Below are 24,430 nucleotides of genomic sequence, written 5' to 3'. Positions count from 1 at the left end.
CTCTACACCCAGTGTGGGGCTCGAACTCACAACTGCAAGATCAAGAGTTGCATGCTCCACTGACTGAACCACCGAGGCTCTCCTGTTTAGAGTCTTTATCTATAATTTTGTGGAGATGTTATGATGAATGTAATTTTAACTTGCGGCTTATATTAAATATACTGAGAAAATGCTGACCTGGTCCAAGTGATTTATCATCTTTATTTGTATAATTTAAGACATGAATTAATGTTTTAGCTCATGAATTTTAAAATACATAAAAGATTGTTAAGTGGAGTTTATGAAGAATAAACTTTATTTTTTAGAGTATTTTTAGGTTCACAGCAAAACTGAGGGGAAGGCATAGAGATTTTCTTGGTATCTCCTCCCCCAGCACATGCATACCCCGCCCCATTATCCACATCCCCCACCAGAGTAGTACTTTGTTACTACTGAGGAACCTACTTTCACACGCCATTATCAACTGGAGTCCATAGTGTACATTATGGTGCACTCTTGGTGTTGTACATTCTGTGGGTTTGGACAAATATAATGACATACCAACGAATGTATATACAGAGTAGTTTCACTGCTTGAAAAATCCTCTGCTCTACCTGTGATCCCTTTTTCTGTAACCTTTGCAAGTACTCATCTTTCTCATTGTTTTCCTAATTTTGCCTTTTCCAAAATGTCCTGTAGTTGGAATCATACAGTGTGTAGCCTTTTCAGATTGGCTTCTTTCACTTGGCAATATGCAGTTAAGGTTCCTCGATGTCTTCATGGCGTGTAGCTCATTTCTTTTTAGCGCCGTATATATTATTGTTTGGGTGCACCGCAGTGTTTTTATCCATTCACTTACTGAAGAACATCTTGGTTGCATCCACATTTTGGCAGTTATGAATAAAGCAGCTGTAAACATCTACTTGCAGGTTTTTGTGTGGATGTGCGTTTTCAACGCCTTTGGGTAAATACCAAGAAGCGTGTTTGCTGGTTTGTATGGTAAGACTATGTGTAGTTTTGAAAGATACCGCCAGACTGTCCTACGTGGTGGCCTTACCATTTTGTACTCCTGTCTGCAGTGAGTGAGAGTCCCTGTTGTTCCACATCTTTATCAGTATTTGGTGTTGTTAATGTTTTGGATTTTGGCTATTGTGATAGGCATTGGTGATATTTCATTCTTTAAATTTGCTTTTTCCTGATTAACTTTATGATGTGGAGCATCTTTTCATATGCTTAATCTGCCATCTGTGCATTTTGATGAGGTGTCTGTTAGGGTGTTTAGCCCAGTTTTTTTGTTTTTTTTTTTTTTAAAGATTTTATTTATTCATTTGACAGAGATCACAAGTAGACAGAGAGGCAGGCAGAGAGAGAGGGAAGCAGGCTCCCCGCCGAGCAGAGAGCCTGACGCGGGACTCGATCCCAGGACCCCGAGACCACGACCGGAGCCGAAGGCAGTGGCCCAACCCACTGAGTCACCCAGGCGCCCCTTTAGCCCAGTTTTTAATTGAGTAGTTTTCTTTTTCTTGAACTTTTTGAGTTCTTTATTTTGGATACCCGTCCGTTCTCACATATGTCTTTTTAAGTACTTTCTTTCACTTCGTGGCTTGTCTTTGTATTCTTCTGACTGATTTTGGTAGAGCACACATATTTAACTTTAAATGAAGCCCAGTTTATCTCTTCTTTTTTTGTTATCATGCTTTTGGTGTTGTATCTAAACGTTTTGGTGTTTTATCTAAACCCAAGGTCATCTAGATTTTCTGTTATCTTCTAGGAGTTTTATAGTTTTAAGAATTGGATTTTTTGAAAGTTTTAATTTTTTTTAAAAGATTTTATTTGTGTGTAGAGAGAGAGAGAGCAGGTGCGCACAAGCAGGGGGAGTGGCAGGCAGAGGGAAAAGCAGGCTCCCCACTGAGCAGGGAGCCCAATGCAGGATCTGATCCTGGGACCCTGGGATCTTGACCTGAGCTGAAGGCGGACGCTTAACCAACTGAACCATCCAGGCATCCCTAAAGTTTTAATTTTTAAGTTATAAGGGTGATACATGTTTGATGAAGAAAACCTGAGAAACACAAGAAAAAAATCACCAATAATTCTAACAGTCACAGATAATTGTTAATTTTTATTTATATCCATATATCTTTTTATGAATATTTGGAGATACCTATTTGATAGCAATTAGAATATGAATGCTGTTGAAGTCTATTTATCTTTAAATACAGAGTGATGTTACTGTAAGCGCTAATGTCACTTATTGATGGGGAGCATATTTGATAAATCTAAGTTTCACATATAGAAGATTATCTAAAACATTCTTTATGCAAAACAATCATAGTTTTGTAATCTGCTTTTTTGACATACTGTATCATGAACATTGTCTCACTTCAGCATTTTTCTGTAACTTGATTTGGACTGCATACCATCGTAACTTACAGATGAGTGGATTTTAAAGTTGATGAATAGGTATAAGATTTTTCATAATTTACACCCAAATTGGGATCTTGATTTACACATTACTTTGTAATTTGATTTTTTTTTTCCACTTAGTATATTATGACTGTTCTTCCAGGTTAGTATATACACTTCTAACTTAATAATTTTATTATTTGTATAATATTTCACAGTGTGGAAGTTTCTTATTTACTCTTCTTTTTTTGATGGACTTTTGGCAACTACAAGCAGTGGTACAGTAAATATTATACATACATCCTTTTTGTGTTGGTACATTTATTTCTTTAGGGCAATTTCCCCTATATAGTAGTAGTCAAAGGATATATCTTTATTTTTCTTAATAAATGTTGCCGAGTTATTTTTCAGCAAAATTGTATCCGTTCCAGAGTTATTCCTAAGTTTCCATAAGATTCCTGTTTTCCTGCTTTTATGTCTAAGTTAGATGGATGAAAAATGGTCATTTTAATTCCGTTTGTTTCTGGTGAGGTTTCACCATCTCTTGATGTATGAATTAGCCCTTTGCAGTTTTGTTTCTGCAGATTGCCTTTAACCTAGAATATTCCATGTTAGTTTGCATGTTCTTTTCACTGTAGCTCCAGGTTCCAAGAGTGTTTTCTGCATATGGTAGGCATTCATACATTAAATGAAGTAAATACTATCTGAACATTCCATTCTTTAACCACAGTAAAGGATATCCTGTCTAGCTGTAGGATTCTTAGATTTGAGATTCTTTTTTTCTGGCCATAAGGTATTGTTCCAGTGTCTTCTGGTTTCTAGTGTTATTGGTGAGAAATCTAGTGATAATCTTTTCTTCCTCCTTGGTAGGCAACCGCGTCATCTTTTTCTCTGTATGATTTCTCTCTTTTTGATTAAAATTCAATTGTTTCTGCTTGTTATCTGTAGATATATATCCTTTTCTATTACACTGTCTCCTTCTGTCCCCCTCCCCTCCACCTTCCTATTAAACCTGAATCTCAGATGTAGTGAGAGAGTTTTCTTCTCTTATTCTCTAAATAAATATCAATTTGAGTTTGTTCTTCATGTGTCTTATTTCCAGTGGTGATTTTATCTCTTTGTTTTGTATCATGTAATTGTTTCCCTTTGATCCTCAGGAGTAAAAGCTTTGGCTCCCATAAAGGATTATTCTTTATCATTTATTCTTTGTATTTGTCTGATTTTCCCAGTAGGAAATGTTTAGTTCTGAAAGTCTTGTTTATATTCTCATAGTACCTCCTGAGAACCCTCAATTTTTTCTCCATAGTTTGCTTCCATTCTTCTCTCTCATTTGTGTGGCTCATTAGTAGGATCCATACATTTTAGCTGTTTCATTTGTTAACAGAGCTTCCAAGTGTAAATGGTACTTTCTTTCTTGTGTTCCATCAGCCACCCATTGAGGTCAGGCTTTCATGTGGGTCTCTCTGACAGTGCAGATGCCCAGATGTTGACTAAAATGACAGTTTGCAGAGGCAGACAAGCTCTTAAAGTCTTGTTCTCTCTCGAGGGTTATTGTAAGTCTCCTCTACTCTCTGGTGGTCTCTGTTGGTGGGGGGTGGGGGGAAGCTAATGGTTTTTTCAGACCAAGAGGTGTGGGAGCGGTTCAGTTCACCATTGCAGCCTCTACCCTAAGCCCCCTGAAGTCATCAGGGTTATGTGGACAGCCTGTGTCCACTTCCAGGATCCGTCACATTCGGCCTTGGGGGGGTAATCGTGGGATTCTGCATTTTACATTCCTTAGAGAACTTTGAAGTCCCAGATCTTCGCTGAGTGCCTGAAGGAGTAAAGAATAGCAAAACCTTCCCTCTGCCTAGTCCCTTAGCATGTATTCTCTCCCAAAAGAACTCAAGAGATCTTGGTGACCTGGTTACCTCCAGACTCATCCAGCACACGCTTTGGCAACTATACTCTGAGAGGAGGAAGAGCGATTAAGAATGTGGGCTCAGTCTTTCTATCTTAACAGGATCCAGAAGTTAAAGTAAACCATTTCTATTGTCCACTTTTTGTTTGCCTCTGTCTACAAAAGAGATTATTTTTAATTTGCCAAAGAGATTGTTTTAAATTTTCTTCTCTTCTTCTTTCTTTCTTTTTCTTTCTTTTTTTTTTTTTTAAGAGAGACAGGTGATGAGCTGGGGGAAGAGGGACAGAGGGAGAGAGAGAATCTCAGGCAGGCTCCACGCTGGGCCACCCAGGTGCCCCTTAATTTTCATTTCTTACAATGTAATGTAGGCTAAAACAGATGGAGAACTTCTCATCAGTTATATGGTAGTAGTTTAGAAAAGCCACTGATATTTTTGTAATCTGATCAGTAAGACAGGCACTCTTCTTTGTAAATAACCATTTGTACTAAAAGATAATCTATCAAGGTGAATTTGAAAATAATATTAGGGGCACATGGGTGGCTTAGTCAGTCAGTTAAGTGTCTGACTCTTGATTTCAGCTCAGGTCATGATCTCGGGGTTGTGAGATTGAGCCCCTGCCGCAGGCTCCACACTCAGTGGAGAGCTTGCTTGAGATTCTCTCCCTCTCTCTCTGCCCTTTCCCCTGCATGCGCGCTTGCTCGCTCGCGCTCTCGCTTGCTCGCTCTCTCTAGAATGAATGAAAATTAAAAAGTTAATTGTATACAATCATGGAATGGGTATTGGGTAAGAGAACTTTCCAGGTAACCAAACTTTGGATTCTGAAGCTTTACTGATTTTGATGGTCCTTCTCAAATGTATTACACATTTTCTTAGCCTCTTACGTGAAATACATTGATTATAAATTAACTATTGAAGATTCAGAGTTATGGTAGCAAATTTTGGGGGTGTCTAGTATGTGCTAGGCTCTATTTAAATGCTTTATGTGTATTAAAATTAATTCTTCATAACAATTCTCTAAAGTAGATTATTTTTGCCCATCATATAGTTGAGCTAAGAAAGGTTAAGTAACCTGCCCAAGATCACAGAGATACCATGTACCTAAGAGCATATGTCTGATAATGGAATTCTAAGCCATGCAGCCTTGTTCTAGAGGTCCAAAGCCTTAATTCTGCTTTACTGCCTTTCACTATTAGCCTGGTTGTTTAATCCTACTAGCTCTTGTGGAATGAAGCTGAACCTACAAGGTACTTTGAAACTTGCTTTTACAAAATGTCATTGATAGAATGTGTAAGGAAGGATACACAGTTGCATGATCTGTAGAGCAATATGATGTAACTCTCTGCAAATTAAGTCAGGGCCAGAGCAGCCACCCTGTGTACTTTCCTTACTGTCTGACCTTCCCCACTCAATTATTGTCATTGTGTGCTCTCACTTGTCAGTTAATACAAAATTCTATTTCTGTATCACCAACAGAGCCACAGTCACTTCCTTATCAACTGGTACCTTAAAAAGAAATCTCACTGTTTTTTAATGGGGTGTGGGAGAGAAAATCCTTTACCATTTTAAGAATTGGTATGTATGTTTTTGGGGAGAGTGTTTTCTCTGAATTTCAGATACAAAATATCATTTTTGTAGACATGATTCCAGGTCATAATTATCCCTAAAATTTTCCTCAATTTTAGATAGTAGATGGCCAGGCACAGGGAGCATTAAAATGAATTTTAATTACTGTCTCATTTTTGGACTCTGACACATAGTAGTCCAGCATCTTTAGGCATATGTTCTCAGTGTTTTATAACAGGAAAAAACACTGGAATCCTTTGATTGTGCACTCCCATCTGATCACCAGTATGGTGCTGAGTCCTGTCTCTAGTTTGCTACCATGCTCTTCTGTTCTTCTCACTGCCATAACCTCAGTGCAGGTCTTTTTGTATCTTATCTAGATTGCCTACAGCTAAAAACTTTTAGCTCTTCTTTTTCTCCACTCAGAGTGCATCTTAATTGTGTACACCTATTTCTAAATCAGAGCTCTTACTTTTATTTTCAAACCTTTCAGTGGCTTTCTGTTGCATTGAAAGTGTGTTCCAAACACAGCCTGGTTCTCGGGACCTCCTGCGATCTGGCCCCAACCTGCCCTTCCAAGTCTATTGTCTCCTGCAACCTTGACTATTCTCACACCTAGCTAAATGGAAGTATAGCAACCTGAAAGTGAGTGTAACATGAATTAGAATGTAACTTATTTGTGAATAAGGGAAAGACAGTTTAATTCAGAATTCCTGTTGTGTTGTTGCGGTTTTTTCCCTCCCAGCATGTGAATGTATTGTGTCACCAAATAAGAGCTGAAAGCAAGTATTCTGACAGAGTGGGATATAGCAAGGTGCGGAGGAGCCCAGTCCTGCACAGTCCCTATTCATCTCTTTTTTCCCTTTCATTTTTGGAATGTTTTAGAAGTGATTACTGTGCAGTTCTCCTGAATCTCTCTGAATTTTGTTTTCATTTCCATAACTTGATGTTCTTAGTCTTTCTTTACATTATGCTGTTCGGTAGGATTATTATTATTCATATGTACTATTTATTGAACCATTATCTCAAATCTTGGTTTAAAGCAACCATTTGTTTACTCGTATTCTGTGACTTGCTCTGGGTTTGGTCAAGTTCTCCTGGTCTCACCTGTAGTCCCGTGGTGCTTAATGATCCAAGTGGTTTCAGTTCCTTTCTGACAATCAGTGGGAGAGAGCAAAAAATGCTGCTATAAGTACCATCACTTTCATTTCTTTTTTCCAGATCAGCTGTATTGAGGTACAATTTATACAGTAAATACATGTTTGTTTGTTTGTTTTTTAAGATTTTATTTATTTGACAGAGAGAGATCATAGGTAGGCAGAGAGGCAGACAGAGATAGGGGGAAGCAGGCTCTCTGCTGAGCAGAGAGCCCAATGCAGGGCTCCATCCCAGGACCCTGAGATCATGACCTGAGCCGAAGGCAGAGGTTTTAACCCACTGAGCCACCCAGGTGCCCCAGTAAATACATGTTTTAAGTGTACAATTGGATAGCATTTGAAACCATGACTACAATCAAGATAGTTTCCTTGTTCCTTTAATCCCCCCACCCCACCCCCCGCTGTGACCCACCTCCCTTCAACCACTCATTTCCTTTCTGTCACTACAGATTAGCATTCTGTCGTACTGATGTACTGCAACTGGTTTGACCTTTCATCTCTTGCTGGGCTTTGAGTTTTCAGTTTTTGGCTATTCCAAGCAAACCGCTTATATGAGCATTCACAAATATTTATGTGGACATATATTTCCTTTTATATTCTGTTAGTACCCAAGAGTGAAATCACTAAATCATGAGATAAGTGAATGTTTACTTTTGAAGGAAATCCCAAGCTTTTTTCTGAAGTAGCCGTATCATTTTGTGTTCTTTGCAGCAGTGTGTGAGATCTCTTTCCCCTTTGCCAACATATGGTACGGTAGGACTTTTTAATTTTAGCCGTTCTAATGGGTGTATAGTTGTATCTCATTATAGATTTAATTTGTATTTCTCTAATGAAAAATGACTTTGAACATCTTTTTGTTTATTTGCCTTGTATGTCTTTTGTGGTAAAACGTGTGTTCAGATCATTTGCTCGTTTTATTGATTGACTTCTTTGCTTTCTTATTGTCAGAGTCCTAGAGTTCTTAATCTATTTTGGGTATAAGTCCTGTATTACATATGTACTTTGTAAAAAATTTCTCTTAATAGATGTCTTGTCTTTTCATTCTCCTAGCATTGGTTTTTGAATGAAGTATTTAATTTTGATGAAGTCCAGTTCATTGATTTATTTTTTGCTTCATATTTTTATATCCTCTTTTATATATATATATTATATATGTGTGTATATATGTATATACATATATATAAAAACCCACACACATGTATATATTTTTAAGATTTATTTGTTTTTAGAGAGGGACAGTGCAGGGAGGGGCAGAGGGAGAGAGAGAATACCAAGCAGAGTCATGCTGAGTACAAGGCCCGAAGTGGGGCTTGGTCCCATGACCCTGAGATATGACCTAAGCTGAAATTGACTCACTTAACCAACTAAGCTGCTCATCTTGTAGAGGTTTTACTATTTAGGTTAGGTTTTTATATTTAGGTCCATGATATATTTTGAGGTAATGTTGTACATGTTGCAAGGTATGGATCCAAGTTCAATTTGTTTAAAAGGTTACTGCCTCTACACTAAATTTCTTTGCATCTTTGTCAAAAATCAGTTGTTCACATATATCTATGTTTTTGTCTATAATTGCTTCTATTCTATGTGTTTATTTGGCTGTCTTTGTTAATACAGCATCATTCTGATTAGCTTTGTAATTTGAAATCATAGTGTTATTTTTCCAAATACTTTTTCAAAATTCCTTTCACTGTTGTAGGATGTTTTATTTCTATATGAATTTTAGAATAACCTTGTTAGTTTTTTTAAACAGGGGTTTTTGTTTGTTTGTTTGTTTGTTTTTAAGATTTTATTCTTTCCAGAGAGAGAGAGAGCAGAAGGAGGAGCAGAGGAAGAGGGACAATCAGGCTATGTGCTGAGCATGGAGCCTGACACAGGGCTTAATCCCAGGACCCTGAGATCATGACCTGAGTGAAACCAGGGGTTGGACACTTAACTGACAGAACCATCCAGGCGCCCTAACCTTATCAGTTTTGAGGAAAGTGCCTGCTGAGATTTTGATTGAGATTGCATTGAATCTGTGGATCTCTGAGAAGAGTTACCGTGTTAGCATGATTGAACCTTTTGACCTATAACAAGAGAAATCTCTTGATTTATTTAGATATTTTTAACTTAAGCGTTCTATTATCAATGTACAGCTACTTCATATCTTTTGCTAGATTTCTTCCTAAGTAGTTGCTATTTTTGATCCTGTTGAACACAACATGTTAATTTTCTGGTTGTTCTTTATGTATGTAGAAATGCACTGGATTTTTCTGTATTGATCTTGTGTATCACAGTCAATGCTAAACTCACTCTGGTACAGTTTTGTAGGGTGCATTAGATTTTCTGCATAGATAACAATGGCAAAGGATAGTTTTCATTTTTCCTTCCTAACTTAGATACCTTTTATTTCTTTTTCATTGCCTGACTTTACCAGTTATATTGTCCAGTACAATGTTGAACAGAAGAAAAGCATTTGGTGTTTCACTATTAAAAATGAGGATGTTCTAGGTGTTTTGCAGATCCCCTTCATCAGGTCGTGGAAGTTTTTTCTCTCTTGCTAATTTGCTGACAGTTTTTAATTAGGAATGCTTTATAGGAAGTTTAATTCTTTTTCTGAATTTATTGAGACTATCATACGGTTTTTCTTTTTTGGTTTATTAATGTGAAATAACATTTTATTGATCTTTTTTAATGTTAAACCAACCCTGCATTTCTGAATAAACCCCTTTTACTTATGATATATTTTCCTGATAATCTATTGTTAAATTTTATGTGCTGAAATTTTGTTTAGAAGTTTTACATCTATGTTAATAAGAGATGCTGGTCTCTAGTTTTTCTTATAATGTCTCTGGTTTGGGTTTGAGGGTAATGCTGAACTCATAAAATGAGATAGGAAGTGTCCCCTCCTCTTTGGTTTTCTAGAAGAATTTGTGTCAAATTGGTATTTCTTTCTTAAATATTTGGTAGAATTCATCAAATTCCATCTGAGCATAAAGTTTTCTTGTGGAAAGGATTTTAGTTGAAATTTAAGTTTCTTGAATAGACAGTCAGTAGGCCTATAAGGTATTTGCATTGGCAGTTTCTGTCTTTCAAGAAATTTGTCCTTTTCATTCAAGTTGTAAACGTTCTGTTATGGTTATTCCTTATACTCCCTCTTTATTCTTTTAATAACTCTAGAATCCATAGTGATGTCACCTCTCTCATTCCTGATAGTGCTTATTACACACCTCCCCACCCCCTGGCCAATATGAGTAGAGGTATATCAATTTTAATGATCTTATTTAAAAAAAAAAACCCGGAATTGGGTTGCATTGATTTTATTTTTGTTTTGTATTTCATTGATGTCCACTTCGACCTTGGTATTTCCTCCTTTTAGTTTATTTACTTTGGGTTTCATTTGCTCATCTGTTTCTAGTTTAAGGTAAAAGCTAATGTCACTGATCTGGGATTTTTCTTTTTTTCTAATACAGCTCTTTAAGGCTTTAAAATTACCCCTCAAGTGCTGCCGTAGCAGCATCCCACAAATTTTAGCATACTGTATTTTTTCAATTTCCTTTTGATGTCTTCTTTGATCCATGAATTATTTAAAAGCATATTATTTAAGTTTTAAAATGTTTGAGAGTTTTCCAGAAATCTGTTACTGATTTCTGATTTAATTCTGCTGGGGTCAGGGAACATAAATTGTACCCATTTTATTTTTACATATGGTAAAACCACAACATACATGTTCAAATAGTTAGCTTTAAAGAAGTTTAACTGAAACAAATGAAGTTTGGATTAAATTTACTACAACTGCTTTTTCTAACTTCTGCCTCTACTGTTGGGGACTCTGTTTATACGTATATTAGGTCACATGAAGTTGTCCCACAACTCACCAGTGCTCTTTCAGCTTTCAGCTTTTTGGCAGGGGGGTGAGGGGGGAGTGTTCATTTGGAAAATCTTTATTGTCACACTTTTATGACCAGTGGATTTTTCTTTTGCAGCATTTAAACTGCCATTAGTCACATCTACTGTATTTTTAATCTCTTATTTTAGTTTTACTCTCTTAAAAATGGTTTAGGTTTTCTTTATCCCCTAAACTTTTAAACATGTGGAATACGGTTATAACAGTTTTGATACCCCTTTGTGTTAGTTCTAACATTTAATTGAGTTTGGGGTCATTCTTGATGTGACTGGTTTTTCTCATTGCGTCTCGTGTCTTCCTGCTTATCTGCCCATATGTGGTAATGTTTGGATGCCAGCCATTGTTATTTTACTTTGTTGTGTGATGGATATTTTTGTGGTCCTATAAGTCTTGAGTTTTGTTCTGGTATGAAGTGATGATTACTTGGAGAATGATATGTTCATGTCTTAAGCTTTGTAATACGGGTTTTGAAGAGCACTCAGTGAAGCTAATTATTCCCCACTACTGAGGCCATACCTTTCTAAGATTACCACAGGAATACCTGCGGACTACTTTTCTGAGCATTCTTACTAATTCCCTGTGAATTATGAGTTCTTCAGTCTGACTGTGGGACAGCACTGTTCTCAGGACTGTTGGAGCACTATTCTCTTTACTAATCCTTTTGGTTTGGCTTCTCTCCTGTCTTGAGTAGTTTCCTCACATGCCTGTGTATGGTACTCTTGAATTTTTTTTTTTTTTCTGTGTGCAGCTCTCTCCTCTCTGGTACTTTTTGTATGAATCGTAGCTGCCTTATTCCTCTTGGGCTCTCAGCTTTGTCTCAGGTTAGGGAGTCTGCCAGGCTCTGCTTTAGTTCCCCTTTTCAGTGCTGAGACCTGGAAACTTTCCCAAGGGAGTAAGCTGGGGCAATTATAGAACTCACATCAGTGTCTCATCTCTCAGGGATCGCTGGCCTCACTGCTTCATGTTGGTGTTTTGAAAACCATTGTTTCCGGGTTTTTATGCAGGTTTTTGTTTTGTTTAATTTTCAGATGGGAGCGTAAATTGGCTTCACCTTCATCCATCATCTTGGTTGAAAACAGAAGCTGCCCTCCCCCCCCTTTTAAATTAGTACTCTTGTATAGAAGTGATGTAGTAAGTATTAGAAATGATCATTTTTGTTGAGTATTCATGTCAAAAGATTCATCACTTATTTTTGAGTTGTGTGTGGTTTATAGCTGTTTTTATCATTTCCCTTTTAAATATATTCATGTGTGTGAATGTATAGAATCTAAAATATTATATAAAAGTGGTAGTCAGTTATCTTCATGGTAGGATTTGTGTGATTAATTTTATGTATTCGAACATGTATAATAAATAAAGCTAAAAACACTAAACATCATTTACATCTTAGTGTAAAGAATTAAATAGTGGGGCGCCTGGGTGGCTCAGTGGGTTAATAAGCCTCTGCCTTGGGCTCAGGTCGTGATCTCAGGGTCCTGGGATCAGGCCCCGCATTGGGCTCTCTGCTCAGCAGGGAGCCTGCTTCCCCCTCTCTCTCTGCCTACCTGTGATCTCTCTCTCTGTGAAATAAATAAAATCTTTTAAAAAAAAGGAAATAGTGCTAATCTGTTATTTCAGCCTTATTTGAAGCCTAACATGACAGTATATTGGGATAAAAGATGCATCTCTAAATCATCAAATCTTTGTCTATTAATTATTATAGAAATCTTTGTGATGCATCACTCAGGTCGTTGAGCCCAGATGCATGAATCTCCTCTTCTTCATGATAAAAATAGCATGTCCTAAGGAAGAAATGCACAATGACTCGAATTCTGAAGTATGTGGTGAATTCATGTCCAGTGGGATAATGGTAGAGGAAGGGTACTGGGATTGCTTCCTACAGGTGAAGCATTCGTTTTATTGTAACAGTTGATTTGCATCAGGACACAGCTGGATTTAAATTCTTCTTGTTTACAGAAAATTGCTTTTATATTATGTATGTCATGCATCAATCATAAAATAATTTTTAAAATATGTTTAATTTTGAGTAGCAAGGAGAAACTTTCCAAACGCCCAACAAAGCAAAATACAAACAAGCAGTTAATAATAATAATGCCATCCAGGGAAATAGAAATCAAAACCATAATAAGATACCACTTCACACCAGTCAGAATGGCTAAATTTGACAAGTCAGGAAACGACAGGTGCTGGTGAGGATGTGGAGAATGGGGAACCCTTCTACACTGTTGGTGGGAATGCAAGCTGGTGCAGCCACTCTGGAAAACAGCATGGAGGTTCCTCAGAAGTTGAAAATAGAGTTACCCTAATGCCCCAGTAATTGTGCATTACTGGGTATTTACCCCAAAGACACAAATGTAGTGATCCAAAGGGGCACGGGCACCCAAATGTTTATAGCAGCAATGTCCACAATAGCAAACTATGGAAAGAGCCTAGATACCTATCACCAGATGAATGGATAAAGAAGATGTGGTACATATATACAGTGGATTATTATGCAGCCATCAAAAAAGAAATCTGGCCATTTGCAATGACATGGAGGGAACTAGAGGGTATTATGCTAAGCAAAATAAGTCAGAGAAAGACAATTATCATATGACCTCACTGATATGTGGAATTTGAGAAATAAGGCAGAGGGTCATAGGGGAAGAGAGGAAAAAAAGAAGAAACCAGAGGGAGACAAACCATGAAAAATTCTTAATCTCAGGAAACAAGCCTGAGGATTGTTGAAGTGGGGGGGTGGTGGGAGGAATGGAGTGGCTGGGTGATGGACATTGGGGAAGGTATGTGCTATGGTGAGTGCTGTGAATTGTGTAAGATTGATGAGTCACATACCTGTACCCCTGAAACAAATAATACGTTATATGTTAATAATGATGATGATGATGATAAATAATATCATTTCACCTCCAGATTTCAAACTCTTTTTTTTAAACTGTGGAATTTGTTGAATTTCCCTGTTGGCTAATGATGATGAACATTTTTTCATGTGTCTGCTAGCCATTTGTATGTCTTCATTGGAGAGGTGTCTGTTCATGTCTTCTGCCCATTTTTTGACATGATTATCTGTTTTTTGGGTGTTGAGTTTGAGACGTTCTTTATAGATCTTGGATATCAGCCCTTTGTCTGTAGTGTTATTTTCGAGTATCTTCTCCCATTCCGTGGGTTGTCTCTTTATTTTGTACTGTTTCCTTTGCTGTACAGCAGCTTTTTATCTTGATGAAGTCCAAAAGGTCATTTTCGCTTTTGTTTCCTTTACCTTTGGAGACGTATTTTGAAAGAAGTTGCTGTGGCTGATGTTGAAGAGGTTACTGCCTATGATCTCTTCCACATTGAGGTACCACCTTTTACCTGTTAGAATGGCAAAGATTAACAAGGCAGGAAACAACAAATGTTGGAGAGAATGTGCAGAAAGGGGAACCCTCTTACACTGTTGGTGGGAATGCAAGTTGGTGCAGCCATTTTGGAAAACAGTGTGGAGATTCATCGAAAAATTAAAAATAGAGCTATCCTATGACCTGGTAATTGCACTACTGGGTATTTACCCCAAAGATACAGATGTAGTGAAAAGAAGAGCCATATCTATCCCAATGTTCATAGCAGCAATGTCCACAATAGCCAAACTGTGGAGAAAGCCAAGATGTCCTTCAACAGACAAATGGATAAAGCAGATGTGGTCCATATACACAGTGGAATATTACTCAACCGTAAGAAAGGATGAATACCCAACTTTTGAATCAACATGGATGGGACTAGAGGAGATTATGCTGAGTGAAATATGTCAAGCAGAGAAAGTCAGTTATCATATGGTTTAACTTACTTGTGGAACATAAGGAATAACATGGAGGACATTAGGAGGAAGAAAGGAAAAGTGAATTGGGGGAAATCAGAGGGGGAGACGAACCATGAGAGACTATGGAGTCTGAGAAACAAACTGAGGGTTTTGGGAGGGGGGTGAGCTTGGTGGTGGATGTTTAGGAGGGCACATATTTCATGGAATACTGGTGTTGTACGTAAACAATGAATCTTGGAACACTGCATCAAAAACGAATGATGTGGGCGCCTGGGTGGCTCAGTTGTTAAGCATCTGCCTTCGGCTCAGGTCAGATCCCAGGGTCCTGGGTTCCAGACCCACATTGGGCTCCCTGCTCTGCAGGAAACCTGCTTCTCCCTCTCCCACTCCCCTGTTTGTGTTCCTGCTCTCGCTGTCTATCAAATAAATAAAATCTTAAAAAAACAGAAACAAAAAATCAAAAAACTAATGTATATTTTATGGTGACTAACATAACAATAAAAAAATTAACTGGAATTATCTGAGGTAGTTTGCTTGGTTTTTCAAATCTCTCTTTGCAATTTGCAGTTGAAGAAAAAGATGCTTGTCTGACTGAATATTCATTCCTCTCTAACTGAATTGTTAATGCGTTATTAATATCCCTTAAAATTGTTTCTAGAAAGTTCTTTTTTTGCTAAGTGGCATTACTAGAGACAAGTCTATTCTATTCTCCATTTAAGTAGTGATTCGTCTTACCCTCTTGATAACCTTTATCCTTGTGTGTCTGTGACCCTTATTCATGGATATACAAAAGAAAGAGACATAAGGACTTGTCATTCAAGTTGCCTAGAAAAATTTCTAGGCCTTTGTAATTATAACCACAGAATCTAGTAAAAATAAGCCCTGGAGGAAGAAAAAAAAATGAGATATAGGATGATACTGGGAAAGAGGACTCCGAGGTTCTATATTTTATCTTTTCATTTTCTTAAGAAGATTAGGGGTGTGTGTGTGTGTGTGTGTGTGTGTGTGTGTTGGGGAGTGAGAGAGAGAGAGAGGCAGACAATGTGTATGCATATTAGAAGAAGCAGTCGTTGTATGCTTATTTGCAGTATTTTGGTGGTGGGAAGAGAAAAGCCATCGTAACACTACATAATAACAGTTTTGGTATAGTTAATAACAAAGATGCTACTTTTTAAGGATGATCATCTATTACCAAAACTTTTTAAATTGTTCATAGACTGTTCAAGGACAGGATTGTTTAGGAAAATGTCAGGTCTGAAAGTATATAGCATTTATATACATGCGAAGCTATAGATCCTGGTAAAGACTGATACAAAATGCTGGAATAGTAAATCAGGCCATTATTTGTAATTTTTTCTAGTATACCCTATGCATAAAATTTCTAAATACTGCTGCGAAGTGATGCTTTATTTTCTCTGGCATTATAATCTTCTAAGCACTTGTTAAAATTATGAGTATATTATTAGCATTTGATATTCTGAAATGTTGAACTTTTGACCTTGAGTGACTGATTTTCCAGACAGCATTTGTATGTTATTTATGTAAATCCTAGACCATATTATTTTACTTTTCTAGCCATATAAGGTAATAGTACAGTTTACAAATTTCAAAGTCACTACTCTGTGTAGTGGTTATGATGTCTGTTATGGTTTCATTTGAATCTGTTTTCCTTTGGTCCCAGATTCTCCACATTTGAAGAAGGTAAAATTGCACCTGAGGAATTAGAATGATGATCTCAGCCTCTTTTGTTTTGTGTCCCAATATATTAAAGTAGAATTTTGGAATACATTATGAAATAGTTAAGTTTATAGCTTAAACAGATTGCTGAAGAAATTGTTTTTCCTCTGGCATTCTTTTAAGTGAAGAACAGAAGTACTAGAAAGAAATATGAAACATTGAATAATTTTTTTCAGTTTTCTTTGTACTTTGGATACAGCTTACCTGCTTCTAAAATAAGAGTTCAGTATTAGTATGTAGTAGTTTGGGCCAACAGTTGCCACTTCCCTCAGGCTTGAAAATGGTTAGAAATAGCTAAATATAGTATTATGTGTATTTCTACAAATGTAAAGTGGTTGAACCTTACAATTGACAGATATGTGCCATGATTATGTGATGTTTCAATACAATTTATATTTTAAAAGCATTTTGTTAATTTAGAAAAATTAACTGGTGTTCAAATTTGGAAATGAAGGTTCTGTTTTTCTTCTGTGTCTCAGTATACTTTATAGTAAATAGGCCAATTGATTGATTTTGAAATATATATAAATAGGTTATTTTGAAGTTTTATTGTGTAAACTTTGAGTGAACTTTATCATAATACTACTGTTTGGTGACATTGTTGCTTTAAAATATTAGGAAAAAATACTTGCCATATTGTAGAGTTCAAAAAGCTATGTATATTTTATAAAATAATCATCTGCTATTGAATACTATAAGTATTTTAGAGTATTAAAGTCCACAATCTGTTATGAACTATTGATTTCAATGGCATTATGAAATATTAAAATATAAAAGCTCTTTTTCATGGGTTATATTAAACAAGATGGATTATATTAGAACAAAGCCATTTTTTAATTGTATAGACTATAGCTCTTCAAAAGAGGGTTCCCACGAGAGAAGTGTTTTCAAAGTAAGAATATATAAAAATAAAATTTAAGGTTTTAGTCATAGCCTTACCATTTAATTCATGGCAAATAAAATTTATCTTTCAGACTGCATATGGCTACATCTTGTTTTTTCATATTACATCCACAAGAGGGGACAAGTACCTCTATGAACCAGTGTATCCCAAGTAAGTTTGTTGTCTTTCATTCTCTTAGTAATTGGTTTGCTTCTTTGTACTCATGAAAACATTCCAGTTTTGCATTGTCTGAAGTGAATAAAATAAAGCCAAGCCAGTACTTTAAAAATAGTATTTCAGAAATTACCAAGTGTTTGAGCTGTCATTAATTGAATAAAGAATTAAAAAGTCTGAGAATCTTGGGTGAATGTACTATAGATCCCTTCTTGGACATTCAGGATCATTACTAATATAATCTAGCATTATTAGGGAGGAGCTAAAAATGTCATGAGGGAAGAGAGGAAAAGTCAGGAAAGGTATAGGTTCTTTTTTCTGTATATCTTTATATGTGCACAGAAGAACATGTGTACCCCAAACAGCGGTTAACTCTTGGATAGAACTTGAAAGAACAAGGACTTTGATCTTCAAACTTTGTTGTTCTGTATGTATATTTTTCACTCTTTTCCTTAACTTTTTTGCCTCACTTTTGAAATAAAAGAATGTTTTATTGAAAGAACTTTTGAAATAAAAGAACGTAACAGTTTTAAAGCATATCCTCTCTTTTTTTTTTTTTCAAGATTTTATTTATTTAATGAGAAAGAAAGAAATGAGCAAGTGAGCATGAGCAGTGGTGAAGGGAGCCAGAGGGAAAAGACTTGCCGCTGTGCAGAGCCTGCTGCAGGGCCCCGTCCTAGGACCTTGAGCCACAGGCAGACGCTTAACCAACTAAGCCACTCAAGCCCCCCCCCCCCTTTTTTTTTTAAGAAACATCAAACCATTAAAGCTGGATGACTATATAAATGAATATTTATCACATTTCTAGATGGATGGTGGAGATGGCCAGATTTTATTGGGTAGGTAAGAAATTAAAGGGAAAGTAGATTTCAATATATGAAAGTTTACACTTCTGAAAATTAACAGGAAGAGAGAACAACATTAAAAAGGAAACAAACTGGGGAAACTTTTCTCAGTAAATAGGATCAAGGCTTACTATTTTTCTATTTCATTAAGTATTTTACATAATTTTTTTTATAAACTACATCTTAAGGAGACATATAAATTGCTAAGAAATACAAAGATTTCAAAAGGTAAATAGGTGAAAGTGATCTCATAAGAGGAAATACAACTAGCAAAAACAAGAGAAAATTTTTAATTAGTAACTCAGACCAAATACTAATAACTCAAAACATTACAAATTTTTTAGAAACCTACACATTTTAATGTGTAAAAATAATCTTTTTTTTAAGAATTAAAAAAAATATTTTTAAAGATTTAATCATTTTAGAGAGAGAGAGAGAGCATAGATGGTGCATGTGAGCTAAAGGAAGGGAGAGAGAAAATCCTCAGGCAGACTCCCCACTGAACATGGAGCCCAACATGGAGCTCAGTCCCAGGATCTTGGGATCATGACCTGAGCCACCCAGGTGCCCCAATATGTAAAAATATTCTTTTTTTTTTTTTTAAATTATTACTGTGCTAGCAGAGGACTATCAAAATATGTTCTTACATGCTTCCAATAGTAGATACACATAGAAGTGTGATAATACAGGGCACCTGGGTGGCTCAGGTGGTTGGGCGACTGCCCCCAGCTCAGGTCATGATCCCAGAGCCCCGGGATCGAGTCCCGCATCGGGCTCCCAGCTACACGGGGAGTCTGCTTCTCCCTCTGACCTTCTCCCCTCTCATGCTCTCTCTCACTCTCTTGCTCTCAAATAAAGAAATCTTTAAAAAAAAAAAAAAAAAAAAAAAGAAGTGTGGTAATACCGAATTTTGGTATGGAAGTTAACTATGGTATATTCCCACATACTATGCAGTCATTAAATATATTTAGAAAAATTTACACACTTAAAAAAAATTTACACACTTGAGAACTTGACCATATTAAATGCCAAGTGAAGAAATGAGGCACACTAAATTATATATGTAATATGACCACAACAACTTTGCAAAAGAAAACAAATATTCTCTTAAAAAAAAAAGAGTAGTATATATTTATAATAATTGCTCCTGAATGGTAGAACCGTAGTGATTTTTTCATCTTCTTTCAACTCTTGAATTTTCCAGAATTTTTTATTTGCATACACTATATTCAGTGTGGTTTTAAAAAAAACATATTTGCAGGCACCTGGTGGCTCAGTGGGTTAAGCCTCTGCCTTCAGCTCAGGTCATAATCTCAGGGTCCTAGGATCGAGCCCCTCATCAGGCTCCCTGCTTAGCAGGGAGCCTGTTACCCCTTCTCTCTCTTCCTGCCTCTCTCCCTACTTGTGTTTTTTCTCTCTGTCAAATAAATAAAATCTTATAATAATAAAAATGTATTTGAAAAATATAACAAGGGGCGCCTGGGTGGCTCAGTGGGTTAAAGCCTCTGCCTTCAGCTCAGGTCATGATCCCAGGGTTCTGGGATCGAGCCCCACATCAGGCTCTCTGCTGGGCAGGGAGCCTGCTTCCTCCTCTCTCTCTGCCTGCCTCTCTGCCTTCTTGTAATCTCTGTCTGTCAAATAAATAAATAAAAAACTTAAAAAAAAATAACAAAAAGCCAAAATGTTTTTTTAAAATTGTGTTATGAAAATTGTTTAATACTTGTCAAAATTCTTGAGAAAACACTTTGGGAAAAGCTAATGTAGGCCATGTAGAATGTAACTCTGAATGCTTTATCATAGATTTTAAGAAACTATCTAGATTTTCTTGATGCCATAAGCCACTTGTTTTGGTAATCTAGTGTTAATTGAGGTATAAGTTGAATTTTGGAAATCTTTTGTACTAATTTGATTTTTTTCAATAAAAGTCTTTAATGCAAAAACCCTTTCAATATATAAATTGTACTGTTTAAAATGTTATGGGCATTTTGATAGGATGTATTTATAAATTTTAAATTCAGTTTTGTGGATAATATATAATGTGTTTTTTTCATTCTAAGTGATAATTTTGTGAGCCTTTTGAAGAACTGTTGTAATTAGCATCTTTAATTACCTTGTACATTTTGAACTAGCATATTTGAACCCATTTTATTGCTCTATTCAGACATGCTCCTGAAAATACTTAATTTATACTAGTATAGTATATAACGTACTATAAATTATACTGGTATTCCATTTTTCAAGTCACTAACATGATTTCATAGGTTTATAGCGATTTGGAATGGTACTTTGAAACTCACTGTGTTGCAGAGAATTTAAAAAGAGTTTCTACTTTCTGATTTTAAGACTGCAGAGGATGCCCCTTTACTAGAAGTAATGCGGACAGTGCATGAGCTTTGCTGTGTTTGACTGTATGTTGGACTAGAGAACTAAAGAAATGCATTGTATTTTTTAGAAATTTGGGCTCGATGATCACAGGTTTCAGTGTGTGGCTCAGTAAAATGTGTTTGGCCTTCATACGGCATGAGTAGTGTGTTGCCTTAGCCAAAGAGCTAGGCTTTGGCCTCATGTAGACCTGGGACTGAATGTCCACTCTTCTCTTCTCCACCAGATAACTTCTGTCAAGTTATTTAATACCTCCAAAATCAGTTTCGTCATCTGTAGAATGAGGTAGCAGTAGTAATTATTTCACAGGATTAAATGATCATGCACATTAAATGTTTAGATAACTGACTAGTATGTGGGAAAATTAATGGACAGCTGCTGTTCTTAATGCTATTATTAATATACTTTTTCCTTCACCAAATTTTTACTTCATTTCTAATATTTTAAGTGATTTTATATACATAAGTATATAAGAAGTGATTTAATATCTAAATTGTATATGTATAGTGTATGTTAAGTGACTTATTTCTAATATTTACATATTTTTAAAATATTTACACAATTTTTATTCACAATATTTTTAATATTTACATAATATTTAATATTTGACTTGATAATGTACTTCTTTCCCAGTTTAACTTCTAGTAACTGCTACATAAATCAAACAAAATACCTTATAGGGAAACAGTTTTGTAGCACAGAGAATTGGAATGAGCCTGTTGTGTATTTTAATGCTGGACTGCTATCTAGTTGGGTTACTTAGTCTGCTTAGTTTTTTAGTTTTTCTGTAGGACATATTTATAAAACAGGAATAAAAATATTTTTTCTTCAGTCGTTTGGAGGATTATAGGAGTACATGTTTTTAAAACTGGGAAAGTGGTTCATACACGGGTTTGAGGCGAGTTTAAAAAAATGTTTAGTTTTGACAGTGTATCATTGTCATCTGTGCCATTGTGAGCACTTAATGCAGTTCAGGACACTGTTATGAGCACTTTTTCAGACTCCTTTAATCTTGGTAACACCCTGTGAGGTGATTACGTACAACTACTGCAGCACAGAGGCCAACTAACTTAGCAGCAGTCGCTCACTAGCAAGTGGCATGGCCGTGATTCAGACGTAAGTGCTGTTGCTGCCGTGGGTATACTCTTACCCACCGATACTTTACTGCCTCAGCCCTATTTATGCCCATCTGGTCATCTGCTTCTTGGGGACTTGGGGGGAGTAGTGAATTAAAAACCAGAGAAATGATCGGGAATGGTTTATACGTAGCAGTTGTGAACGATAGTGTACTTGAGGCCAGTAGTTAGTCCTCCTCTTCTCAATTGTAGAGACACTATTGTCTCTTGTTTCTCTTCTCTAAATTTTATGAGTTCATCACATGAGTTTCTGGAGTATCTCAGCTTCCCTGTATTATATGACAGGTTCTTAACCTTAGACTGCATATCAGTTTTCAATAAGCTTCAACTGAGAACAGGTCGGATGTCCTGTGATCTTTCCTAGTTTCCATATAGTGGTGTTTGCAGCGTCCTTCCCGGTCATGTTGGGAGTCAGCCTTCAACAATGGTGGCAGTCTTATCAAATGACTCGTTATGCCTCAGAGGTCATTTACTCTTTGATGTTTCATTTGTTTGATCTTTTTATACATTTCATTCTGTATAAAAATGTCCATTTGTGTTAGCTACACAGACTGTTGGACAGAGTTGTCCACTAAAGGTCCTTGGCCTATTCTTTCATACCTTGGAACTTGCATTGAAATTTATGGAGGAAACTCTGCCAGGGATAAATCAGAAATAACTTGTGTATAGCATTAGGATGTATTGATTTGTTTATATTTAAATATAAGTGTAGTAGTTCTTGAAACTGTGAGTCATACTTAATTTTATCATAATGAAAATAATTTCAACTAATATGTCATAAAGTATACTTTAAGAGCAGAGACTTTTTTCTTTTATTCTGTCTTTCTGCTCTTACTGTCAACTTCTTTTGTCAGACATCAGCCTCACTATTAAGAGGACAAAGTTCTAAAAAAAAAAAAAGATACTAAAAGTCAGTACATTTAATTATCAAATATTAAATAGATAGAGATTATCTCGGGGGGGCGGGCGGCGGGAAACACTCCAGAACAACTACCAACTCAAACCTTTTGGGGCACCTGGGTGGCTCAGTTGGTTAAGCATCTGCCTTTGGCTCAGGTCATGATCCCAGGCTCCTGAGATGGAGTCCTGCATTGGGCTCCCTGCTCAGTGGGGAGTCTGCTTCTCCCTCCTCTCTGCCCCCAACCCTGACCCCACTGCATGCTGTGCTTGCTCACTCTCTCAAATAAAATCTTCAAAATAAAATTTTCTTCAAAATAAAATAAAATCTTCAAAAAAAAAAACAAACCCACAAACAAACCAACCCTGAAAAAACAAACTCAAACCTCTCATTTCCTTTTTCATACACCCAACATAGTTTATATTAGATTTTGAGACTTCTTACTAGCTGTTAATGAAGTAGTGTCAGTTGGGAAGCAGGTAGAGGATAGCTCATTGAGGTTAACAGTTTCTAACCTCAACACAGCTTACCCTTTGAAAAATTGTGAAACATTTAAGGGGCAGAAACATTTACTGAAATTAATCACATTTAGAGGAGAAAAGGTCTGAAGTAGAGATGTGAAAGTTTCCCTCAACATTTGTTACTTCCTTTTTGCTAATAAATTTTTAGTGTTTTCTGGAAAATAAACTTTAACTGCTTTATTTCCCCTTATGGCTCTATTGATTTAAAGTGTTATTTCTACCAGTGCACCTTGTTATAAATTCAGTTTGTAAACCTGACAAGTATGTTAGTTATCCTAACATTTTTTATTCCCTTTGATCTTCTCAAAATATTACATTGTATAATTTGATTTCAATATATATACATTCTGTAAATATAGGTGTATATTACATATTTTGTGTCCATTAGCTTACGTTATAATTACATGAGCACTTAATAATAAGATAGTGAAGTTAATGTATAAATTCTGGGCACTGAAAGCTATTCCCCTGTTGACCACACTTCCAACACTGGTACCCGAATGCAAAGAATTATAGAAGTGTTAAAAATCTCTGGTCAAATCAGAAAGTCACATTGCTTTTATCAGACCGAAGGCTTTCTGAATATGTGATAATGTAAACAAAAAAAATTTTTTTAAATATAAAAGGCCTGGATGGGACTGGAAGAGATTATGCTGAGTGAAATAAGTCAAGCAGACAGAGTCAATTATATGGTTTCACTTACTTATGGAGGATAAGAAATAACACGGAGGACATGGGGAGATGGAGAGGAGAAGGGAGTTGAGGGAAATTGGAGGGGGAGATGAACCATGAGAAACTGTGGACTCTGAGAAACAATCTGAAGGTTTTGAAGGGGCGGGGGTGGGAGGTTGGGTTAGCCTGGTGGCGGGTGTTATGGAGGGCACTGATTGCATGGAGCACTGGGTGTGGTGCATAAACAATGAATTCTGGTACGCTGAAAAGAAATTTAAAAAATTAAAAATAAAAAAAAAGCCTGGTGATGAGGATACTCTTTCTTTTAAGAAAACTCTTTATCCATACATCTTTTCTTTTAAATTTTGAATTTTTTGATGCTCCAGAACTGTTGTAGATACTGGGAATACAAGAGTGGGTAAAGGAGGAAAAACCAGATGACAAACCCTACTCATAGAGCTTGCGCTCTTCTAGTAGATGGTGATAAATAAGGAAAATACATT

The 24,430-nt window shown here is 36.3% G+C and overlaps 1 protein-coding gene across 4 annotated transcripts in view; it reads left to right on the top strand.

Annotated features, from left to right (window-relative positions):
* Positions 1–24,430, top strand: part of RIC1 (RIC1 homolog, RAB6A GEF complex partner 1) — a 148,798-nt gene that overhangs the window by 46,312 nt on the left and 78,056 nt on the right. For all 4 annotated transcript variants that reach the window (XR_013967725.1, XM_080819567.1, XM_080819568.1 and 1 more), the window contains exon 3: positions 17,391–17,470. Coding sequence is in view for 3 of the 4 variants with exons in the window: in XM_080819567.1 (XP_080675693.1) it covers positions 17,391–17,470 (80 nt within the window). In the remaining variant the exon portion in view is untranslated. The remainder of the gene's footprint in view (positions 1–17,390; positions 17,471–24,430) is intronic.

This window comes from Martes martes (assembly GCF_963455335.1).
Source record: "Martes martes genome assembly, chromosome: 12".
Taxonomy (NCBI): Eukaryota; Metazoa; Chordata; class Mammalia; order Carnivora; family Mustelidae; genus Martes; species Martes martes.
This window is presented reverse-complemented; position numbering and strand designations above follow the sequence as displayed.